We start from the raw sequence: 20,167 nt of genomic DNA, 5'->3' as shown, positions 1-20,167 counted from the left end.
GGCAACAGCTCTGGTGAACATTCCTGCAGTCTGCATGCCAATTGCACACTCCCTCAAAACTTGAGACATCTGTGGCATTGTGTTGTGTGACAAAACTGCACATTTTAGAGTGCAGCACAATGTGCACCTGTGTACTGATCATGCTGTTTAATCAGCTTCTTGATATGCCACACCTGTCAGGTGGAAGGATCATCTTGGCAAAGGAGAAACACTCACTAACAAGGATGTAAACATATTTGTGCACATTTGAGAGAAATAATATTTTTGTGCGTATGGAATCTTATTTCAGCTCATGAAACACGGGACCAACACTTTACATGTTCCTTTTATATTTTTGTTCAATGTAGGTTTCCAACAAAGTGGACAGAACTTCACTAAAGAGCATGTACATGTCTGTATTGTAATTATATTTACAGAATACATTGGCCATATGACTATGTAACACCTACCGCCTATAGAGTTACCTAACATGGCCCAACTACCAGACTACAGCAGTTCCTTTTTACTGAGGGGGAACCATAGGAAGACTGGTTCGTGTCAAGCCACCCATTGAATTGGCTCATGAGTTCTGAGCATTACAATGGACCAGGCAACACTTTATAAAAAGTGTATTTTTAAGTTACAAGATTAAAACAACTGGCACTTCCTGTTTGTTAGCCAGTTCCAACAGTCATCAATCAATAATACATAGCCGGCTGGTAGTCTCAGACGGGTTGCCTCCCACAATGTACCGGCTTATACGTCTGCACGTTAAAAAAACGTCAGTTTGGCATTGAGGATCGGGCGGAGTTGGGACATCCGGCATTCCTACGTCACTGCCGTATCCGCATTATTGCCCTAGCGCAGTGTTTCACAACTCCAGTCCTCAAGTACCCCCAACAGTACACATTTTTATTGTAGCCCCAGACAAGCACACCTGACTCAACTTGTCAACTAATCATCAAGCCCTTGAGTTGAATAAGGTGTGTTTTTTCCAGGGCTACAACAAAATGTGTACTGTTGAGGAACGGAGTAGGGAAACACTGCCCTTTCACAATGAGGGAGTTCTATTAATCTGAGCTGCGGTGCAACGGGATGGCCTGTGAGATCCTGCTCCCCTAAGAGGTGATCAACCACAAACACCGGTGGACTACAGGTTATAAAAAGGCAGAGGGCATGACATGCAAGGAGAGGAGTTAAGTAATATGCTCTGAATCACAACAGGAGGGTATTTCAACATTTTCAGGTAATGAAACACAGTTGGTTGGAGTGGAGGCTCAGTAGTTGGAGTTGAGTACTGCAGGATGCTTGTGGTAGGAAGGAACGTTTGTGGTTTCTGGAATGGAGATACAAGCACGTCAATTAGGATACACATAATATAAAAAGTGCATGCATTTTACTTTTCGGGGAAAGGAGGCGGTAACCAGGCAACTTTAGGCCAATTTGGTACCACAACATCCCTTACTTTCCATGGGAGAACATCCTCACCTGGCTGATAGTGGGCAGATCTAAAAAGACAGGTGGTCTGCTGGAGCACCTAGAGGAGCTGCTGAAGTTAACTACACACTTCAATGGCATTGGTCAGGTGTCCCACTCCCTTCTCATAATCTCCTGAGGGTTGGAAAACAAAATAGATTAGGTGAAAGGCACACTGTCAGGTTGGGATTAGATGAAGTCTAAATTATTATAAACTAACTATACTGAACAAAAATATATAGGCAACAAGTTAAGTGTTGGTCCCATGTTTCATGAGCTAAAATAAAAGATCCCAGAAATGTTCCATATGCACAAAAACCTTATTAATCTCACATTTTGTGCACAAATTTGTTTCATCCCTGTTAGTGAGCATTTCTACTTTGCCAAGATAATCCATCCACCTGACAGGTGTGGCATATCAAGAAGCTGATTAAACAGCATGATCATTACACAGATGCACCTTGTGTTGGACATTAAAAGGCCACTCTAAAATGTGCAGTTTTGTCACACAACACAATGCCACAGGTGTCTCAAATTTTGAGGGAGCGTGCAATTGGCATGCTGACTGCATGAATGTCCACCAGAGCGGTTGCCAGAGAATAGAATGCTCATTTCTCCACCATAAGCTGCCTCCAATGTTATTTTAGAGAATTTGTCAGTATGTCCAACCGGCCTCACAACCACAGACCACATGTAACTACACCAGCACCTCCACATCCGGCTTCTTCACCTGTGGGATCGTCTGAGACCAGCCACCCGGACAGCTGATGAAACGGAGGAGTATGTCTGTCTGTAATAAAGCCCTTTTGTGTGAAAAAAATAATTCTGGCTCCCCAGTGGGTGGGCTTCGCTCCCAGGCCCACCCATGGCTGCGCCCCTGCTCGGTCATGTGAAATCCATAATTAGGGCCTAATTAAATGATTTCAATTGATTGATTTCCTTATGTGAACTGTGAATCAGCAAAATCCTTGGAATTGTTGCATGTTGCGTTTATATTTTTGTTCAGTATGATATAGAAAATAATTTATTCCAAAAAAACTTCTGTAAACTCCTAATCAGGCAACAGCCCACTTACAGTCCCCGGTACTTTACATTTTACATTTAAGTCATTTAGCAGACGCTCTTATCCAGAGCGACTTACAAATTGGAAAGTTCATACATATTCATCCTGGTCCCCCCGTGGGGAATGAACCCACAACCCTGGCGTTGCAAGCGCCATGCTCTACCAACTGAGCCACGCGGGACCGGTACTGTCCCCTGAGGGAATATAATCATTCACTATTGTAAGTCATCTGACCCTGATAACATTTCATTTATAAAGTAAAATCAGCGCCTCTAGAAGAATGTGAAGCCCCTAGTTGATAAATGAGGCTGGTGGAAGCAAACAGGATTGTAACTGTAATCCACCTGGAAGCCAAAGCCAGCTGAGGCCACCATGAAGTAGATGGGAGACCACGTGGCACCTAAAGTGAAGAAAGGGAGGTGAAATGGGATAGGAAGGAAGATGGGGCTACCTGTGAGTAGAGTGCTGTCACTATCAGGTCAAGTCAAATGTGAGTGCGTTTCAGTTGCTACTCAAAGCATAGTCTACCTCGGTCAGTAGAGCGTTGCATGGAGATGAACATGGCTCCTACTTCGGAGTTCTTCCTGGCCTCAGCGATGTTCAGCAGAATGCACCAAGGGGCTCACCTCTCCTGCAAAAGAAGTGTTGAAAAGGATAAAGCATCTCTCATGGTGATTGGATATCTAATAAATCCTTGCCAATAGTTAAGAGCTACTGTTGCTAGGTAAGTCCCAGATCTGTATGTCCACTCACATCTACTAATCATAGACCAGAGGGTCAATCTGAAGTTACAGAAAGGATGAGGGAGACAGAATTCGCCATTAGAGTAGGAGTGCTGATCTAGGATCAGGTCTACTCTGTCCATATAATACTAGTATTCATTATGATCTTATCTTTTTCAAATTATTAGTCTGGATTGATGGCACTGACAGAGATGGTCGCCTCGCTTCTATTCCTTAGGAAACTATGCAGTATTTCATTTTTTTAATGTATTATTTCTTACATTGTTAGCCCAGAAAATTAAGTGTTATTACATACAGTCAGGAAGAACTATTGGATATCAGAGTGCCGTCAACTTATCAACATCACGACCAGGAATACGACTTTCCCGAAGCGGATCCTTTGTTCGCACCACCAACAATCAGGACTTTGGATCTGATTCCAGAGGCCAACCTAAAACAACGTCGCCGCAGAAGAGGTAGACGTAGCGGCCTCCTGGTCAGACTTCGAAGGCATGCAACACCAACCACCTCTTCCGAGTATATTACTCGCCAATGTGCAGTATCTAGATAACAAGGTAGACAAAATTAGTCGGTACAGCCATTCTTTATGCGTCGCGCCGACAGAAATAAACATCTCTCTGGGAAGGAGGAGAGCGGGGGTGTATGCGTCATGATTAACGACTCATGGTGTAATCGTAACATACAGGAACCCAAGTCCTTGTGTTCACCTGACCTAGAATTCCTTACATATCAAATGCTGACCACATAATCCCCCAAGATAATTCTCGTCAGTCATTATCACAGCCGTGTATATCCCTCCTCAAGCCGATACCACAGCGGCCCTCAAGGAACTTCACTGGACTCTACGCAAACTGGAAACCATATATCCCGAGGCTGCATTTATTGTAGCTGGGGATTTTAACAAAGTAAATTTGAGAACAAGGACACCTAAATTCTATCAGCATATTGATTGTAGCACTCGTGCGGGCAATACACTGGATCACTGATACTCTAACTTACGCGATGCATACAAGGCCCTCCCCCGCACTCCCTTCGGCAAATCCGACCACAACTCCATTTTGCTCCTACCGTTCTATATAGGCAGAAACTCAAACAGGAAGTACCCGTGACTAGAACTATCCAACGCAGGTCTGACCAATCGGAATCCATGCTTCATGATTGTTTTGATCACGCGGACTGGGAAATGTTCCTGGCAGCCTCAGAGAATAACATTGATTTATACGCTGATTTGGTGAGTGAGTTTATAAGGAAGTGCATTGGAGATGTTGTATTATTAAAACTATTAAAACCTACCCTAACCAGAAACTGTGGATAGATGGCAGCATTCGCGCAAAACAGAAAGAGCAAAACACTGCATTTAACTACAGAAAGATGACTGGGAATATAGCCTAATATAAACAGTGTAGTTATTCCCTCCGCAAGGCAATCAAACAAGCTAAATGTCGGTATAGGGACACAGTGGAGTCGCAATTCAACGGCTCAGAGACGAGACGTATGTGGCAGGGTCTACAGGCAATTACGGACTACAAAAAGAAAACCAACCACGTCACGAACACCGACGTCTTGCTTCCAGTCAAACTAAACACCTTCTTTGCCCTCTGAGGATAATACAGTGCCACCAACGCGGCCCACTACCAAGGACTGCGGGGCACCCCTCTCCTTCTCCGTGGCAGATGTGAGTAAGACATTTTAACATTTTAACGTGTTATCCCTCGCAAGACTGCCGGCCCAGACGGCATCCCTAGCCGCGTTCTCAGAGAATGCTCAGACCAGCTGGCTGGTGTGTTTACGGACATATTAAATCGCTCCCTATCTCAGTCTGCTGTCCATACATGCTTCAAGATGGCCACCATTGTTCCTGTACCCAAAAAGGCAAAGATAACTGAACTAAATGACTATCGCCCCATAGCACTCACTTGTCATCATGAAGTGCTTTGAGAGACTAGTCAAGGATCATATCACCTCCACTTTACCTGCCACCCTAGACCCACTTCAATTTGCATACTGCCCCAATAGGTCCACAGACAATGCAATCGCCATTACACTGACCTATCCCATCTGGACAAGAGGAATACCAACGTAAGAATGCTGTTCATTGACTATAGCTCAGCATTCAACACCATAGTACCCTCCAAGCTCATCATTAAGCTTGAGGCCCTCTCAACCCCGCCCTGTTCAACTGGGTCCTGGACTTTGACGGGCCACCCCCAGGTGGTGAAGGTAGGAAACAACATCTCCACTTTGCTGATCCTCAACACTGGGGCCCCACACGTTTGCATGCTCAGCTAGGAGGCTGAAGAAATTTGTCTTGTCACCCAAAACCCTCAAACTTTTACAGATGCAGAATTGAGAACATCCTGTCGGGCTGTATCACCGCCTGGTACGGAAACTGCACCGCCCACAACCGCAAGGCTCTCCAGAGGGTGGTGCGGTCTGCACAACGCATCACCGGGGACAAACTACCTGCTCTCCAGGACACCTACACCACCTGCTGTCACTGGAAGGCCAAAAAATCATCAAGGACAACAACCACCCTAGCCACTGCCTGTTCATCCTGCTACCATCCAGAAGGCGAGGTCAGTACAGGTGCATCAAAGCTGGGCCTGAGAGACTGAAAAACAGCTTCTATCTCAAGGCCATCAGACTGGTAAACAGCCATCACTGACACAAAGGTTGCTGCCTACATAGACTCAAAATCATTGGCCACTTCAATAAATGAATCACTAGTCACTTTAATAATGTTTACATATCTTGCATTACTCATCTCATATGTATATACTGTATTCTATACCATCTTGCCTACGCTGCTCAGTCATCGCTCATCCATATATTTCTATGTACATATTCTTATTCCATCCCTTTACTTAGATTTGTGTGTATTAGGTATTAGGCATGTGACCAATAAAATTCGATTTGATTTATTCATAGGTTGCACCGCTGTCACGTCATTACATTGGTGGAGTTCGTTTTTGCATGGCCCGGTGTCCCGGTTAAGGGGACATTTCACTTAAGGACTCATGGAATGGTCTAAAATAAGCAAACTCTGCTGACCTGGGGCACCGGGCCATGCATAACAAACTCCACCATTGTTATGAACGTTCTTAAACCGCCCTCTGCCAGCAGCTCCATGGTGGTGCCAAAAAGTTGTGATAGATAGAGGCCAACGACTTTTGTCTAAATGGTCTGGAAATATGACATTGCTAAAGTAGGCAGATCTTTAGTAGGAAACAACTTTGCCATCATTATCATGTTGAAAGGATGGCAAGCTGTCATTAGCTAACAAAGTTTGTCAAAAACATAGCTAGCAATGCTAACGGTCGCTAGTTAAAATCCGCGTTGGTCTCCCCCCAATCTTAACATTATACTGCAACTAAAGTAAATCTGGGAACATCAAAAAATTATGACTAAAGGTTAATTGAATATGCTCGATCAGTCAGTCGGACATGCTTTCCAGATAGGGGCTTGCTTGTTCTTGAGAATAGCCATAGCTAGCTACCATAGTGATCATCTCGAGAGTATCTCATTTCAGTGCATCATTCAGATATAGTTTGTTAACTAGTTGGTTGTGCTAGAGAATATATGCTAGTTAATTGTTTCAACGCAACTTCCAAATATGAAATTACAAGACAAAAGGGACAGTTACCTAAACTCTTCCTCTATGTCCTCTTAGTTGCAAAGGTAGGAGCTAGTCTCCTTCCAAGAGACTTCTGCCCAAATGCAGTCCATAGGGGTTTAGAAGTAAATGTCTGACTTTGTTTTGGGTCACCACATAACCTGTTCGGATGCATTTAAGATGCATTAGTTTGTATCCATGAAATGTCCCATGTCTGCCCAGTTGATCAAGACGGAATAACGTTATGTCAAGGAGGTCCGATAGTTTTTTCTGTCTGCCTTAGAGAACTCAAATTTCTTTGCAATGTAGGTAAAATACTGACAACACCATCTACAGTATATTGCACAATGACACGAATATCTCCCAATGCCTCAAATTGTGGAGAAAAATAAAACTGGCCATAATGTCATGCTGTGCATGAGATGAAGTCAAGCCGGCCAAGTACCCTATGCTAACATTTCAGCATAATAAAGGCTCTCTCTCATAATAACATGCAATCAGCTTATTTCGTATTAACTTGATCTTTCATGTCTTAAAGTAATGGACTGTCGTTTCTCTTTGCTTATTCGAGCTGTTTTGCCATAATATGGACTTGGTCTTTTGCCAAATAGGGCTATCTTCTGTATACCACCCTACCTTGTCACAACACAACTGACTGGCTCAAACGCATTAAGAAAAGAAATACCCCAAATGAACATTTAACAAGGCACACCTGTTATTTGAAATGCATTCCAGGTGACTACCTTATGAAGCTGGTTGAGAGAATGCCAAGAGTGCCACTGGCCTCCCGGGTGGCGCAGTGGTCTAGGGTACTGCATCGCAGTGCTAGCTGCGCCACCAGAGTCTCTGGGTTTGCGCCCAGGCTGGGCTGGGTTCGCGCCCAGGCTCTGTCGCAGCCGGGAGGTCCGTGGGTCGACACACAATTGGCATAGCGTCGTCCGGGTTAGGGAGGGTTTGGCCGGTAGGGATATCCTTGTCTCAGTATGTAAAATGTAATAAAATGTATGCACTCTACTGTAAGTCGCTCTGGATAAGAGCGTCTGCTAAATGACGTAAATGTAAGAGTGTACAAAGCTGTCATCAAGGCAAAGGGTTGCTACTTTGAATAATCTTAATTCTAAAATATTTTTTTGATTTGGTTATGACATGATTACATGTGTTATTTCATAGTTTTGATGTCTTCACTATTATTCTACAATGTAGAATGTAAAAATAAAAATGTCAAAATAAAGAAAAACCCTTGAATGAGTAGGTGTTCTAAAACTTTTGACCAGTAGTGTATGCATTCCTCACTGAAGTCAAAAGCATTTTGTCTTGTCATCTAGCACAATAGAATGAGAAAGATTGAAAACAAACTAAACTGACACAGCATACTGTACACACAGTATCAAAAAGGGAAACCAATTCTACATTTAGCTTGTGACTTTATTCCAGTAATAGTGAAAGCAGTGTTTTGTTTCTTTTGTTTTACACCAAAGGCCTCCCGGATTAGATTGTAGTGTGTCAGAAGTCATAATCCTAAAAGAGAATGAAGTTATTGGAGATTTGACATATTGGCAATAAAGTATTATTCTATTCAATTAATAACTTATTTAATATGATCAATATTATTTCATCAATCAACAAAAACAATTGACCGAAATCATAAGCACAAGGACAAATCCCTTTCGCGTGTATCTCCCTACCACATCAGTGCGTTGGCTCTTGCACAGCTACTGTGCTCTGTAACTCTCGTAGTGTGTGTCATGGGTCATGTCCTTCAGGTCCTGCATATGAGTCCTCACCAACATGTTCCTCAGGTGGACAAAGTCACTGTGATATGGGTTCTCCACTGACAGCACAACAAGACAACAGTGAACTGCAATAAACTTAAATGGAGTGTACAGTACATTTATCTCAAGTTCACTTACAAGGTGTGTGAGTGTGCATGTTCGTGTGTGTGTCTGTATTTATTCTGCACCTTCCACCACTCCCCAGGGGTAGAGACGGGCGCGGATCCGCCGACCATTAACATCCACCACCATGTTACTGCCAATCACTGCAAACGGAACGCTCCTCTGACAAAGAATGAGAGACAGAAACTTTTATAGAACACACTTCCTCATTTAGCAGCAGGGTAAATCCATTTGAACGGATTAGATTTTTTGTTGTCATTGACAGCATCCCTTTTGATTTAAACAAAACTTTCCTTACATGTTTGCCCATGGAAGAGGTGGTGGATGTTGAATGCAAAAACATTTAGGTGATAAAGGTCCTCAAAGTTCACCCATTTTGCATACCTTTACGAGACAATGTCTTATTACTGGAAAAGATAAATGGTTGAGTTTGATTTCATTTAAAAGCTTACAGTGTTGTCAAACTATTTTATTATATAATTATAAAAAATAAAACATTTTTAAACCTTTAATGTCAATTATCTAAAAACGTGTCAACTCAGATTGTCATTCGCATATGTGGTAGCTTAGACCCTATTTCACATCTGAAGCTTTTGTGTTGTGTCCGCCATCGGTTGGGACAACATGCTCTTGAATAAAGCGTGGGTGTCATTTCAAGCATAGAAATAAGTCACGGAATGGACCTGTTCCTTCAGACCACTGCAATTTAGCTGGTACACCCCTCACCCACCAACCGGCGAGGACGCTGTAATCAACTTATCTGATAAGGTACTTACTACACATCAGGCGTCTGCTTTAAGCAAAGGCCTCCCTTTTGTCCCCACATGAAACCAACTCTTTTGAGATAAAGAGTGATCTTTTTTAGCTTAAAAAAAAAAAATCTAATTTAGGCATATGTTTGGCAAGTCTAATGACTCCAATGATGCACAAAGGGCCAATATCTCTGTGTACAAACCCAAGAGCCTCAAGTACCAAATCCTTCCATTCACACCTTCTGTAGAATTGTGGAACAGAATGTTTTACATTTTTCATTCCAAACGGACTTATTCCCCAAAGAAGGTGAGCCGAGAGGAAAGACTAGCTATTCAGGAACTTGGATTGTCATTAAACCTGCCGATAAAGGAGGGGCTATAGTCATTCACACTATAAGGCAGAAGATTATCACCAGCCTGATGAACATTTCTATAGGAAATTCCGAACTGACCCTACATAGGACTTCCAGACAAAGATAAGCAACTATCTGACATTTGCTGTTGAACAGAACTGGATCTCTAAACATGAATTTGACTACCTTCATTGCAAATTCCTTGTCATACCGGTTTTCTATATGCTACCTAAGATCCATAAGCGCTTATACAAACCTAAGGGCAGACCCAAAATTGCCAGTATTGACTCTCTTCTGAAGCCACTCGCCAACTTTGTTGACTCCTTCATTAAGCCTATTGTGCAAAAACTTCCAGCATTCGTCAAAGATTCCACAGATGTGATTAACAAAATATCAGAACTGTCTAATCTCCCTGACAACTTATTGGCTACATTTGATCTAGAGATCCTCTACACGAATCTCTCATGAAAAAGGCCTAGATGCACTGGGATATTACCAACAGGACCGTTACAAAGAAATGTCACCACCTAGTGAATTTATCTGTGAACTGGCTTCTCTAGTTCACAAGCTCAACTACTTTAACCTTTGAAAAACACTTTTTCCTTTGTTAGTGGAGTTGCTATGGGCTCCACCTTTGCCCCTAATTATGCTAATTTATACGTGAGCAATTTTGAGCAAACGTTTCTGTGATGAGACCAGAAACCCTTACTTCTCCAAGATCCTCCAATGGTTTAGGTATATTGCTGAAATTCTGTGTGGATTGGAAATGAACAAGACTGAGTTCACTTCCTTTTTGAACAATAGGAACACTGACCTGAAGTCTCTCTTGAATATGACCATAAGGGGGTCAATTTCTTGGACATGTGGATCGAGGTTGCTAATGGGGAACTTATCACCACTCTATATCAGAAGAGACTGACAAACACATTTCTCCTAGCAAGTAGCGCTCATCCTAGTGCCCAAGAGCCAGTTCTATAGGCTCAAACGTGTGCGTCATTCGACAGAGGACTATATTGATAAAGCTGTCAACATGAAACAATATTTGCTGGACAGGGGTTACTCCACTCCGTGTTTGGAAGAGGCATACCGAATTGCGCTCTCTAAACCTCGCCAGGATATACAAAAAAAAGTTCAAACGTCTGAGTTGTTTGTTACTTGCATTTCTACATTCACTGGCATATGCTCACCTCAGACCCAGCACTCAGCCAGGAATTCAAGGATCCCCCTTATTCATCTACAAACGGGACCCCAATTTTCACAGTTGACTAGTCCTTGCCAGCCTCAATACGGGTTCTAAACAAACCCTCCTTACTCCCATGAGACAGAAACTACCCCTGTGGAAATTGAGCTCAGTGCAACACCAATACAACACCTCAGCGTCCCGACACCCTAGGCCTGGAAAAAGATAGCGTTAAAGGCCATAATAAAATGTGACTTACATCCTACGCTGTTTGTGATAACATGTACGTGGGCAAGACATCCAGAAGCTTGAAATAGAGAATAAGTGAACACAAGAGTTCTATAAAGACACCAGGATTAAAATGACCGTTGCTTGTCACTTTGTACAGTGCTCAGCGTCTTCTCTACACTTAAAGGGCATTGAGAAGGTGGAAGTGTCACCAATATGAGACGAAGACAGTAAACTCTGGCAGAGAACTCTTTTGAAGATTTTTAAACGGGGGTCAAGTTATCATTCCTATTGTCATCATCTTACAAACACCCTCCCTGTTATTAGGGTGTCCTAAATTCATGACGGCCCTAGTGGCTCAATTCTTCCTCGACGGGTTACCTTTATCTAGTTATTTTCTAGATTTCTCCTGGTTCTATATTTGAAGGTGTCCACATACTTTTGTATATAGTGTTATATGTTTTCCTTCTTGTCTTTTGCCTTTTTTGCTCTCTCTTTGAGAGTATGGGTTCCTTATACTAACACCACATTCCCTGTGTAGATGTGTTTTTGTTCTAGTAGAAATCCATATCATGTTCTGTTCTATCCTGTAATGACACCTTGTGGATACTTTAGATTACTACAGGTGTCTGCAATTACCTCTGGCTCACTGTGTGGCCTTACCTGTCCCACTTTTGTTTGTGGAGTTATGCTTTGATGAAGGTCGATTGACCGAAAGCTTGGATATAATTAAAATACATTCGCATCTGACTGGAAGTGAGCACGCCCCCATTCTCATCGACGGGGCTGTAGTAGAGCAGGTTGAGAGCTTCAAGTTCCTTGGTGTCAACATCGCCAACAAACTAGAATGGTCCAAACACACCAAGACAGTCGTGAAGAGGGCACGACAAAACCTATTCCCCCTCAGGAGACTGAAAAGATTTGACATGGGTCCTCAAAAGGTTCTACAGATGCAACATTGAGAGCATCCTGACTGGTTGCATCACTGCCTGGTACGGCATTTGCTCGGCCTCCAACCCCAAGGCACTACAGAGGGTAGTATGTGCAAGCCAGTACATCACTGGGGCTAAGCTGCCTGCCATCCAGGACCCCTACACCAGGAGGTGTCAGAGGAAGGCCCTAAAAATTGTCAATTCGCCCATTCTTCACAGCAAAACTGCTCCAGCAAGTTGGATGGGTTCTGCTGATGTACAGCAATCTTTAAGTCATACCACAGATTCTCAATTAGATTGAGGTCTGGGCTTTAACAAGGCCATTCCAAGACATTTAAATGTTTCTCCTTAAACCACTCAAGTGTTGCTTTAGCAGTACGCTTAGGGTCATTGTCCTGCTGGAAGGTGAACCTCCGTTCCAGTCTCAACCCTCAAGAATTTCCCTGTATTTAGCGCCATCCATCATTCCTTCAATTGACCAGTTTCCCAGTCCCCGCCGATGAAAAACATCCCCACAGCAAGATGCTGCCACCACCATGATTCACTGTGGGGATGTTGGTCTCGGGGTGATGAGAGGTGTTGGGTTTGTGCCAGACATTAACATTTTCCTTGATGGCCAAAAAGCTAAATTTTAGTCTCATCTAACCGGAGTACCTTCTTTCATATGTTTGGGGAGTCTCCCACATGCCTGTTGGAGAACACCAAACGTGTTTGCTTATTTTTGTCTTTAAGCAATGGCTTTTTTATGGCCACTCTTCCGTAAAGCCCAGTTCTGTGGAGTGTACGGCTTAAAGTGGTCCTATGAACAGATACTCCAATCTCCGCTATGGATCTTTTCAGCTCCTTTAGGGTTATTTTTGTTGCCTCTCTGATTGCTAATTGAAATACATTCCAGGTGACTACCTCATGAAGCTGGTTGAGAGAATGCCAAGAGTGTGCGAAGCTATCATCAAGGAAAAGGGTGGCAACTTTGAAGAATCTCAAATATATTTTGATTTTCTTTAAAACCTTTTTGGTTACTACATGATTCCATATGTGTTATTTCATAGTTGATGGTCTTCACTATTATTCTACAAATGTATAAAATAATAAAAAATAAAAACCATTGAATAAGTAGTTGTGTCAAAACGTTTGACTGGTACTGCATATGTTGGAGGTCAATGAAGGGTGAATTAGAACTTTGTGTATAGAAAGTTATTGAGTGAGACAAGGGGAAGTGCAGAAAGTTCATATTCTGTTTAAACATGTTATTGCGGAATATTAATATTTCTAAAGGAAGGAGGCAAAGGGTAGCAATCTTGTTTCAGTTCCTGATAAGGCAGGCCAGCTGCTATGGAACTAGGACAATGAGGGATGTGCAACTCAACTCAAGATAAGTCAACAGTTTAAGGGAGAAGACACTGCTGGGAGGGGGGCCATAGGGGTCCAACCTGAAGACCATCTGACTACAGTCCTATCCCATATTCACACACTTCCACGCCCATGAGGGTTCTAGATTTAGGCAGGGCCATGACAATACCAGTTAGAGGAACAATTCTCAGTCTGTTCCTCTTACACATACAAGGAGGTGACTGCCTAGTCAGATGGTATAAATATGTTATTTTGTGACTTGTATGTTGTGTTCGCAGCAGAAGTACCCAGTGGGTTGAATAAACACGGTTTTAGCTTTTTCTCGGTTTGTTCAGAACCTAACAATATATACACACACACGACTGACATTGCTTGTCCTAATATTTCTTAATTATATTATTTTACTTTTTATATGTGTGTATTGTTAGATATTACTGCAGTGTTGGAGCTAGGGACACAAGCATTTCACGACACCCATAATAACATTGCTAAATGTGTATGCAACCAATAAAATTTGATATTTGAATTTGAAAGAAATCAGAGATTATATTTTTTTTGATAATTGACGTTAAAAGTAACAAATATATATTTTTTAAATTATAAAAGTTTGACAACCCTGTTTGGAGGCTTTTAAATTATATAAATCTCAACCATTTATCTTTTCCAGTGATGAAGACATGGATGTCTCATTGTACGGTGGGGGATACAAAATGGGTAAACTTTGAGCACCTTTATCTCTTGAATGTTTTGGCATACAGGTCCAAAAAGTCTCTTTCTGAGCACTTCTACAATGGGCAAATATGTATGTAAGGTTTTGTTCAAACCAAAGGGTGTGCTGTCAAAAAGTGATTGAATTCAAATGGTTTTAACCAACATTTTGCTGACAAAACTGTTATTGTCATCATCCGTCTGTCTGTCCGTTTTCACCTTGAGCTCCATGTCCTGCCTCCTGAACTCCTCGTCCTCATCAGAGTCACAGTCTGGTAACTGGTAGATCTTTAACCTGTACTTATCTATCTCACTTAGGATCTGTATGGGTGAGGAAGAAGGGGGAGGGAGGGGGAGAGTTAAGTAGAGAAAAAGGGAGGAAGAATACAAGGGATAGGGGAGCGGGATATGGGGAAGGGGAGATATAGAAGGCAAGAAAGGGGGTGGGAGAGGGGAAGCGAGAGAGGGGGGGAGTGAGGGGGAGATAGTGGGTAAGAGAGTGAGAAGGAGCAGGAGGAAGGGGGAGAGGGGGGTGGGGGTGAGACAGAGGGGAAAAGGGAGTTAGGTTTACAGGCATAAACCTCTGGCTTCTATTTTAGAGTGAAAATGTGTAATAAAGGTAAAATATCTGCATGGTGAAATAAACAATTGGTGGGAAAGGTGATAGCTTGAGACATGTCACTAACTAGCGTCTGGAAAACTATTTTATTTACCCTGATCTTCTTCTTCTTTACCTCATCATAAGTGAGACTATCAGATTTGGCCACAACAGGGATGATGTTGACCTTGTCCTGCAGAGCCCTCATAAACTCTACATCCAATGGCCGCAGACTGACAACACACACACAGACACACAGTGTGTAACGTTTGTATAGGTTGAGTGTGTAGTATGAGTGTGTGTAGTATGGTACCCATGTCCGAAGGGAGAGATGAAGTAGAGGCAGCAGTGGACTCTGTTATCCTGGATGTTCTTTCTGTTCAGGCCGAATTCATCCCTGCGGTACTGCTCAAACTGATGGTCAATGTAGTCGGACACACACTTATAGCTACAGCAGCACACACACACAGGACAGAAGTGTGTGTAAGTACAGCTCCCATGACACACATTCACAAGCGCGCACAATGGCTCTGGGGAGGACTGTCATTTTGAGACGAGGCTAAGCTTATTACTATTTAGCGTCTTTATGACTCTACATGTACCGGTGAATACCTCTATACCTGTCTGTATTATTGATGGCATCTCCATAGCCTTGTGTGTCCACTACATTGAGTTTGAGCTTCACTCCCTTCTCCTCGATGCACACTGTGTTCTTAGTGATGCCCACAGTCTGAGCCAGCCTCTCTGGTCAACACACAGATGCGCGCACACACAATCAAAAAAAAGATCAGAGGTTATATAAAATCAATCTTGTAGATCAGGGTTGGGTAGGTACAGTAGAGACAAACCACTCCACAGGATACAACTTGATGTTGCAGAAGTACAATAGCAACAGTAATGGACCCCCATTGAGAAATCACACTCTCACCCTCTGCATTCAGCACCTTCCTGTCCTTGTAGAGGTCTGTAAGGAACAGACTGTTGACTAGTGTAGATTTACCCAGACCAGACTCTCCTAGAGAAAGAGGGAGGGAGAGAATGATGAAGAGAATGAGGGAGATAGAGCGCAAGAGATCCTGCTTAGCCTCAGACCCTGATCATATCCCTGCTAAATACTTCTAATTTAGCAGTGGAAACATTGTCATGAAAGTGAACAAACTACAACTCCCTGACAGCCCTTCCCCTGTCCTCACCTACCACCATCAGAGTGAACTCAAATCCCTTCTTCACTGACTTCCTGTGTACCTGGTTGGGCAGAGTAGCAAAGCCTACATACTCCCTGTCCTGGTCCTGCAGGGGTTGACCACATGACAAACCAACATAAAGCAAAGACAAACAGATTATACTGTAACTCACTACTCGCAAAAAAGAGAATATACAGTACTCACTGCTTGCATAAAATAAACTCAGCAAACAAAGAAAACGTCCCTTTTTCAGGACCCCGTCTTTCAAAGATTATTCGTAAAACTCAAAATAACTTCACAGATCTTCATTGTAAAGGGTTTTAACACTGTTTCCCATGCTTGTTCAATGAACCATAAACAATTAACGACCGTTCTACAGGTGCATGTTCATTAAGACACTAACAGCTTACAGACGGTAGGCAATTAAGGTCACAGTTCTGAAAACTTAAGGCACTAAAGTTTGGGGTCCCTGCTCATCTGGGTGAACGTGCCTTAGGCATGCTGCAAGGAGGCATGAGGACTGCAGATGTGGCCAGGGCAATAAATTGCGATGTCCATTCTGTGAGACGCCATTTACAGCGCTACAGGGACAGGACAGACAGCTGATCGTCCTCGCAGCGGCAGACCACGTGTAACAACACCTGTACAGGATGGGTACATCCGAACATCACACCTGCGGGACAGGTACAGGATGGCAACAACAACTGCCCGAGTTAAACCAGGAACGCACAATCCCTCCATCAGTGCTCAGACTGTCCACAATAGGCTGAGAGAGGCTGGACTGAGGGCTTGTAGGCCTGTTGTAAGGCAGGTCCTCACCAGACATCACCGGCAACAACGTCACCTATGGGCACAAACTCACCGTCACTGGACCAGACAAGACTGGCAAAAAGTGCTCTTCACTGACGAGTCGCGGTTTTGTCTCACCAGGGGTGATGGTCGATTTTGCGTTTATAATCAAAGGAATGAGCATTACACCGAGGTCTGTACTCTGAAGCGGGATCGATTTGGAGGTGGAGGGTCCGTCATGGTCTGGGGCGGTGTGTCACAGCATCATCGGACTGAGCTTGTTGTCATTGCAGGCAATCTCAACACTGTGCATTAGAGGGAAGACATCCTCCTCCCTCATGTGGCACCCTTCCTGCAGGCTCATCCTGACATGACCCTCCAGCATGACAATGCCACCAGCCATACTTCTCGTGCGTGCGTGATTGCCTGCAAGACAGGAAAGTCAGTGTTCTGCCATGGCCAGCGAAGAGCCCGGATCTCAATCCCATTGAGCACGTCTGGGACCTGTTGGATCGGAGGGTGAGGGCTAGGGCCATTCCCCCCAGAAATGTCCGGGAACTTGCAGGTGCCTTGGTAGAAGACTGGGGTAACATCTCACAGCAAGAACTGGCAAATCTGGTGCAGTCCATGAGGAGGAGATGGACTGCAGTACTTAATGCCGCTGGTGGCCACAACAGATACTCACTGTTACCTTTGATGTTGAACCCCCTTTGTTCAGGGACACATTATTCAATTTCTGTTAGTCACATGTCTGTGGAACTTGTTCAGTTTATGTCTCAGTTGTTGAATCCTGTTACTGTCATACAAATATTTGCACATGTTAAGTCTGCTGAAAATAAACGCAGTTGACAGTGAGAGGAAGTTTCTTTTTTTTGCAGAGTTTATAATATGCAGCTCAATCAACAGAGATATTGTAAATAGTTATGATGGCATCATGAGAAAGCTCTGAAAGCTGCCTGTTTTCAGACCATATATCACGTTTCACCTTTGACTCATGAAATCTAGGTTTTGGGTATTCATCAGCAAAATCTAAATCCATTAACAACTCAGCACAGGAGCCAATGTGGGCTCTTAATACTACAGTTCTCTCCCTGTGCCTAGGGTTGCAAAGGGTTGGAAACTTTCCGGGAAATTTTCCATGGAAAGTTAAGCCCGGGAATTTGGGGAATTTTGCTTAACCTCTCTTGGGTAGGGGGCAGTATTTTGAAGTTTGGATGCCCAGAAGCTAGGATATGCATACAATAGATTTGGATAGAAAACACTCTAAAGTTTCCAAAACTGTTAAAATAATGTCTGTGAGTATAACAGAACTGATATGGCAGGCAAAAACCTGAGGAAAATCCATCCAGGAAGTGGGATTTTTCAATGTGGGTTCTTTTCTATTGAATGCCTATAGAGTATCTAAATGGTTAGGACCCAGATTGTTGACATCTAGTGGAAGCCATTGGAACTGCAGTCTTTAGACATTGTTTCAGGCTTGTTATCTGAAAAATGAAGAAGAATGAGACCATTTTGTAAGTGGACTGTAGAATCAAGCAGAGCTGGTTTGCGCACTTAACCGATTGCGCGCCCGTCGTTATTTTTCCTATTAAGACGCTATTGTCCGGTTGAAATATTATCGATTATTTAGAAAATAGACAACCTGAGGATTAATTATAAACATCGTTTGACATGTTTCGATGAACTTCACCGGTACTATTATGATGTTTTCTGCATGTTTTGACCACCTTTGAGCCAGTGGATTACTGAACAAAACACGCCAACAAAACAGAGTTTTTGGATATAAAGAGGGACTTTATTGAACAAAACGAACATTTACTGTGTAGCTGGGACTCTTGTGACTGCAACCAAAAGATGATCTTCAAAGGTAAGTGATTAATTTTATCGCCATTTCTGACTTTTGTAATTCCTTTACTTGGTTGTAAAATGTTTGTATGCTTTTGTAAGCGGGGCGCTGTCCTCAGATAATCGCATGGTATGCTTTCGCCGTACAGCCTTTTTGAAATCTGACAAAGCGGCTGGATTAACAGGAAGTTAATCTTTAAGCCTATGTATAACACTTGTATTTTTATGAAAGTTTATTATGACTATTTCTGTATTTTGAATTTGGTGCTCTGCAATTTCACCAGATGTTGGCCAGGTGGGACGCTAGGTTAAATTTATCCCTCAAAAAGTTAGCTTATAACAGTGAACTTTTTTTTGTGGGATACACAAGGCAATTCTAAGTCTTGTGGCATATTTTGGTTAAACTATCCCCAATTCAATGGAATTGCCACTCTCTGCAGGCACAGTGCATTCTTCCATCACATGTGCAGTGCACTCTTCCATCACAAGTAGAGCTGATTCTCAAGATCTTGCACACTAATGAGATGCTATTGAGCCCACGCTACTACACTGTCTGAGCCAAGGACCACATGCTTTCTGTTAAGTTTTGATTACAATACTGGGTGAGGTGAATATATTTTATATGACATACATGCTTTTTTTGCTAACTAGTAAATAGTTGCCTACAGCAAAGTGTGTTTAAATAATTTCTAACTTGTTAGCAATTTCTGCTAGTTAGTTTTTGCTACCATGTGGGTTTTTAGCTTGCTTGAGCCTTCTAACTGAGGAGTGTTAATTCACCTGTTTCCAAACATGTTTTATTTTAGGAGTTATTTAATTTAACTGTTAATCTGTACATGGAATTGTATTTGGGTTTTCTATTTACTATTTTTTCTCTAATCTTTACAGGAAAATGCCACGGGCACTATCTGATGTGTGGAGACATTTCACTGCAGCTAATGTAGAAGGAAAAGCTGTGTACATTTGCAAATACTGTGCCAAATCATATGTGAAGAATGCAACAAAGATGCAGAGTCATCTGGCCAAGTGCATAATGTTCCCTCAGTGCTCACAACAAGCAACCTCTGACAAAAGTCCCTCTACTTCTATTCGAGGTGAAAATGAAGAATCAGACACCTTATCGATAGCAACAGCTCATGGTCCTCCTAGAATCTGATGTTTTTTTTAGCTCAATGGAGGAACGTAGTCAGAGAAAGGCTGATGAATGTCTTGCTCGAGCTGTGTATGCAACTGATTCACCTCTGATGCTCACAGGCAATGTGTATTGGAAGAGATTTCTGAATGTTCCTCACCCAGCTTACACCCCTCCAACCAGACATGCTTTATCTACTCTTTTGCTGGATACAGAGTTCAACAGAGTTCAAGTGAAGGTCAAGCAAATCATAGAGAAAGAAGACTGTATTGCAATCATCTCTGATGGGTGGTCAAATGTTCATGGGCAAGGAATAATTAACTACATCTCCACCCCTCAACCAGTAT

The 20,167-nt window shown here is 42.8% G+C and overlaps 1 protein-coding gene across 1 annotated transcript in view; it reads right to left on the bottom strand.

Moving 5' to 3' along the window:
* Window positions 1-307: 307 nt before the first annotated feature.
* LOC129867854 (septin-4-like) overlaps window positions 308-20,167 on the bottom strand; it is a 32,577-nt gene continuing 12,717 nt past the window's right edge. Inside the window, exons 3-14 of the mRNA XM_055941338.1 lie at window positions 16,064-16,160; window positions 15,799-15,885; window positions 15,491-15,614; window positions 15,184-15,318; window positions 14,986-15,103; window positions 14,492-14,593; window positions 8,835-8,931; window positions 8,560-8,705; window positions 3,047-8,392; window positions 2,863-2,918; window positions 1,468-1,590; window positions 308-1,315 (exon numbers count right to left, since the gene is read on the bottom strand). Of these exons, the coding sequence (XP_055797313.1) occupies window positions 8,587-8,705; window positions 8,835-8,931; window positions 14,492-14,593; window positions 14,986-15,103; window positions 15,184-15,318; window positions 15,491-15,614; window positions 15,799-15,885; window positions 16,064-16,160 (879 nt within the window). The 3' untranslated portion in view covers window positions 308-1,315; window positions 1,468-1,590; window positions 2,863-2,918; window positions 3,047-8,392; window positions 8,560-8,586. The remainder of the gene's footprint in view (window positions 1,316-1,467; window positions 1,591-2,862; window positions 2,919-3,046; window positions 8,393-8,559; window positions 8,706-8,834; window positions 8,932-14,491; window positions 14,594-14,985; window positions 15,104-15,183; window positions 15,319-15,490; window positions 15,615-15,798; window positions 15,886-16,063; window positions 16,161-20,167) is intronic.

This window comes from Salvelinus fontinalis, chromosome 13 (genome assembly GCF_029448725.1).
Source record: "Salvelinus fontinalis isolate EN_2023a chromosome 13, ASM2944872v1, whole genome shotgun sequence".
NCBI classification, from domain to species: Eukaryota; Metazoa; Chordata; class Actinopteri; order Salmoniformes; family Salmonidae; genus Salvelinus; species Salvelinus fontinalis.
This window is presented reverse-complemented; position numbering and strand designations above follow the sequence as displayed.